The sequence below is a fragment of the Condylura cristata genome, unplaced genomic scaffold (assembly GCF_000260355.1).
Source record: "Condylura cristata isolate star-nosed mole 26May11 unplaced genomic scaffold, ConCri1.0 scaffold00001, whole genome shotgun sequence".
Lineage (NCBI taxonomy): Eukaryota > Metazoa > Chordata > Mammalia > Eulipotyphla > Talpidae > Condylura > Condylura cristata.
Genome location: NW_004567102.1, coordinates 60668656 through 60673488, shown reverse-complemented (window position 1 = coordinate 60673488; position 4833 = coordinate 60668656). Strand labels below are relative to the sequence as shown.

General features: G+C 35.1%; 1 protein-coding gene across 1 annotated transcript in view; it reads left to right on the top strand.

The window, feature by feature from the left end:
* Positions 1 to 4833, top strand: part of SERINC1 (serine incorporator 1) — an 18774-nt gene that overhangs the window by 4119 nt on the left and 9822 nt on the right. Inside the window, exon 2 of the mRNA XM_004673822.2 lies at positions 2654 to 2815. Within this exon, the coding sequence (XP_004673879.1) occupies positions 2654 to 2815 (162 nt within the window). The remainder of the gene's footprint in view (positions 1 to 2653; positions 2816 to 4833) is intronic.

Sequence of the window (4833 nt, the reverse complement as noted above, 5' to 3'; positions counted from 1 at the left end):
GCGGGCGGGTCAGGAGAGGTCTGCCAGGCCATGTGGTCACCTCCGGGGCAGGCGGGAGTCGAACTCATGAGGAAGTGGCCCCAGCTTCTCAGTGCTGTGCATTTACCCGCTGCGCCACCAGGGAGGGCCGATTTATCATTGTTTTTAAAGCAGTTTGATTATGATGTGACTTAGTGTATTTCCACAAAACAACTGTTCTGGAGCTCCAGTTTCACTATGTTTGACTCCTTAATCTTGTCTCACAACATTGATCCTTTTTCCATGTCCTCCTTGTCTTTATTTCACTTTCATTTTGGATCATTTCTTTTCCTGTGTTTTCAGATTCATTAGTCTTTTCTGCACTGTTCCGTTTTTTGGCTCAAATGTTTACTTTTCACTTCTAGAAGTTTGATATGGATCTTTCAAATTATTTTCCATGCTTTTCTTTAACATGTTTACCTCTTCAAGTATGTATACTGTAGTTACAATGTTTAATGCTATTATTTATAAATTAATTCAATATTCTGTGTTACTGATGGATTGGTTTTGATTGATATTTCTCTTATAGATTGTATTTTCCTACTTCTTTGCATACCTACTAATTTGTTACTAGATACCAGACATAGTAAATTTTATCATGAGTTTTTTGAGTTGTTTTTTATTTTTTTAAGTTTGGGCATTGTTCTTGAGCATATGTAAGTAACCAAAAAGAATTTCATCTTTTTGATGTTTATTTTTAGGGTTTTCTTAGGTGAGACTTGAAGATTCCTTTCCAATTTTTCCTCACTATATACTAATAGCCTTATAACTCTTCTCTGTCTAATGAATTATGTTTTTCATCCTGACTGGTGGTAATCCTCTTTTTCCTCTGTTTGGGTCATTTTCACAAATGCGTGCTTTGTTGACTCAGGTTGAAGCCTCTGCAGATCTTTATAGAGTTTAGTCTCTGTAATTTTTACCTCTCCATCATTCTACCTTACGGATTCTGTCTTCATTTCACTGAACACATGACTCTGTCCCAACTCCCAAATTTGCCGCTTACCTGCGATAGGCTGTTCACCTTTGCCTGGGTCGTTTTCTTCCCAGCACTGGCAACTCTCAAGCCACAAAGATGGGCCAGTCATAGAGGAAACATTGTTTGCCCTCTCAGAAATTAGTATCTTCATTGTCTATTGTTAATTCTCTGAAAAACCATTGCTTTGCTCATTTCTTTTCCTTTTCATTTGATAAAGGCAGTAGTAAGTCTGGTCATTATTACTTTATTTTGATCTGAATTTATAGTAACTATTCCACACTTTCCCCCATCATTAGGTCTACTTTCAACTGAGTTTGATTCGTTCTTTGATAGTTAATTATTAGTGCTTAAGTTTGCTTCCTATCTTCTCATTTTACCCTGCATTCGCTCTTTCCGTCTTAGGTAATTTTTCCATTTCAATTTCAACTCTCTTTTTTATTTGCTTGTTGATATTTTTTTATGTTTGAAGTGGGATTACTTTTAGAGAACTTTTTCTTATTTAAATAGTGTTCTATTTCCGACTGGATTCTTCAAATCTTTTTTTTTTTTCCTTTTTTTTTTGGCCTGCTTATTTATTTTACTTTTTGCTAGAGTATATTGACATTTCTATCTTACTGAAGCTTTAGATAAGTAGCTCTGTCCCTATATTATATCGTGTCTGGCTTTAACAACATCATGTAAAATACTTCATGTCAGTGGGTTCTGGAAACTATAATTTAAGTGAAACAACTTAATGAAAGCAAGTCTTTTGTTGTTTGTTTCAGCAGTGGTGAGGGATATTTTTTCTCATTAATGTTATGATGAAATGATACTGAACAAAAATAATCATTACTCAAGGAGCTGTGGTGCCCATGATTTCTAATATACTGTTTTCTTCCAGAGCTATTGCTATAGGACTAGAACTTCCTAACCTGTCTAGCTTCCTGAGGTTGGTGGTACAGTGGCTGTCAGCCCAGGTTGTGGTCATTCCTTTATAAGAATCTTTATTAATTTGCCTGATACTGTTAACATGCTTTTACCAGTATTTACCTCGGCTAGTAAGGTGAACTCTTCTCTGGGGATAGACAAGATTAAGATGACCTTGCATTGATGATGCAGAATTATTTGTCTGTTTTGCCTAGTTCCAATAGTAATTTTAATTATCACATTTACCAAGTCATAAGGAGGGAAAGAAGTGTACTATTTGACTTCTTTTCCTCTTCTCGGTATTTGAGAATTCTCAGGAACTGTGACTTCAACTCTGTAATTTTTTTTTTTTTTTTTTTTTTTTTTTTTGGTGGGGAGAGGCGGGGACTAAAAAGCAAGAGGTAGAAATGGGCTTGTAATCACGATTTTTTTTTTTTTAAACTACACTTTGATGGCTGCTGGAGATTTTTCACCTTTGTTTTTCAGTTGATTTGTACCTTTTGCTCCATATGTACCTTTTGCTCCATTTGTTTGATTTTACTTACTCCATCTTCATCCAGAAGTCTCTGATTTTGGTTTTAGTTTATAAATAATGTATGTCAACCATATATTTTGTCCCTTGATAATTACTTCTGTACTTTCTTTTTTTAATGTGTAGAATGTAAATTTTCACTATCATTTTGAACTAATTTGAATTTTTGTAACATTTTAATAATAGCATTTTTTATAACATTTTAATAATATTTTTCCTAGATACCATGTTTGTGTGGCAGTGCCCCATGCTTGCTGTGCCGATGCTGTCCCAGTGGAAACAACTCCACTGTAACTAGGTTGATCTATGCACTTTTCTTGCTTGTTGGAGTTTGTGTAGCTTGTATAATGTTGATACCAGGAATGGAAGAACAACTGAATAAGGTTAGTCTTCTTTTTAAATTCATTAAGAGAGACTATAGTATATTTATGCTGAAACTATTATTTGTGTCTTAGAACTCAAATATGCAAATCCCACTTTTAGTAGGTCATAATCTTCTAGGACAATATAAGGCTGCTTGTTGAATTCTCTGATAGTGAATTCTATAATGTGCTGTGGTACTAAGAGGGAATAAAGTATTTCTAACTAGGTAAGTGTCTAAATTTCAGTGGGTCTCATTAAAAAATGAACATTCTAGGGCTTCCCTGGTAGCCTGAGGATTAAATCTCAGTGCTACCACCCTGATGGCCTGAGTTCAATTCCAGGCCAGGGAGGTGACCCACATGGCACAGCAGAGCTCTCTTGTCTTGCCCACTGCTTCCCTCAGCAGTATATTTCAATCAGCCTACCTGTTCAGCTATCCCCTCTGTATCTAGTGGTTCCTCTCACCCCTTGCATTTCTGGCCTCCACCCCAGTTCTACACAAAAATAAAAAAAAAAAAATCAACAATAAAGGAATAATTATTTTAAAAATATAAGCCTTAATTAAAGGGGGGGCAATCTAAGAGTAGGTAGGACTTTTCTATCCAGACTGAACAATAGAAAGGAGAATTGAAAATAATAGTATTTTTCTAGCAAAATATATATACTCTAGGATGATTCATCCAGTAATTAAGATAGAAGCCAAGCAGTTAAATGTAGAGGCTATTGCAATGGAATAATTAAAAAAGTATATGGAAAATAGATTTTCTAAGTATCAAATTGATTTATCTGAATTTAAGCACTAGCAGTGATGGAATCATAATAACTGTGTTTTGATCCTAGCCAACTGGGAGTAAACTTGGTGTTTAACCAGAAACAAAAAAAAGGAAAAGGCATTTTACTTTTTAACATTTTTTAGGAAATCAATCAGGTTGTGAAAAGAGGTAGCGAAACTGTTTATTTTGTGACATGTTGACTTGGGGGGGGGTATTGTATTACATAGGTCTTTGTGAGAATATGTGTGTACCCACCAGGAAGTAAAAAACATGGATATATAACAGAAATATGAGAATTACAGATGTATGTGCATAGAAGTGAAAATTGAAACAATTGTAGCAAATGCCAAAAGAAAGGCATTTAGAGTGGGCAGAACTGGAATTTTAACAAAAGTCTGACTTCAGGGGACCAGTAGGAAAGAGAACCTCTGGTAATAATGACAAAGGACCAAGAGAAGAAGTACTGTTGCACAAGTATCAGGAAGAGAGACAGATTTTAAGAGTGACATGATATTACAGTGTAAAGAAGACAAAGGAATATGAAGATAAGAAATATTTGGGATTTGACAACCATTCATGATTTGAGTCTTGAAAAGGGAGTTTCTTTAGAGTACTGGGCTAGAAGGAATGGGAAGGGGCCCTGAGAACATGTATCTGATGGGTGTAAACTTGATTTGGAGCAGTTTTGTAATAAAAATGGTATTCTCAGATGGAAGCTGAGTTAAGAAAATAATTTTTTAAGATATTTAATTATTTGTATTTTGAGAGAGTCAAAGATTAGTGACCTAGTCAGATAGAGGGGTAAAGGGAGAATATGGTCAAAAGAAGGAATATAGAAATTAGCTTTCTCCCAAGGTTAGTACCTTAGAAATTGTACATTTGCTGTTTTAAGATACTAAGATTTGGGGTTTGTTACTGTACCAACTTTACTTGACTAATACAGATCGTTGAATTAAAGTAATCATGGGAACTGACCAGGTAGTGTTTTACTCTGTACAGGGAATGGGGCAACTAAGGGGACTAGTCATTCATGTTGCAAGTATGGGCAAGTATAAAATTGCAGCAAGAAGACAGAATTTAAGAGAGACTAGAAAAGGTCTTTTAGACTGTGTAGGTGCTAGCAATGTGGTGCCTCTATTTAACTGGAGCTATGTTTGGTTTGCTTATTTTACCTCCTGGTGGAGGTAATTCAATTTCCTACCTACAAATAGGACATACAGTTCTGATGATTATTCCCATTTATTTCAATCAAAGTATTTTTTTTT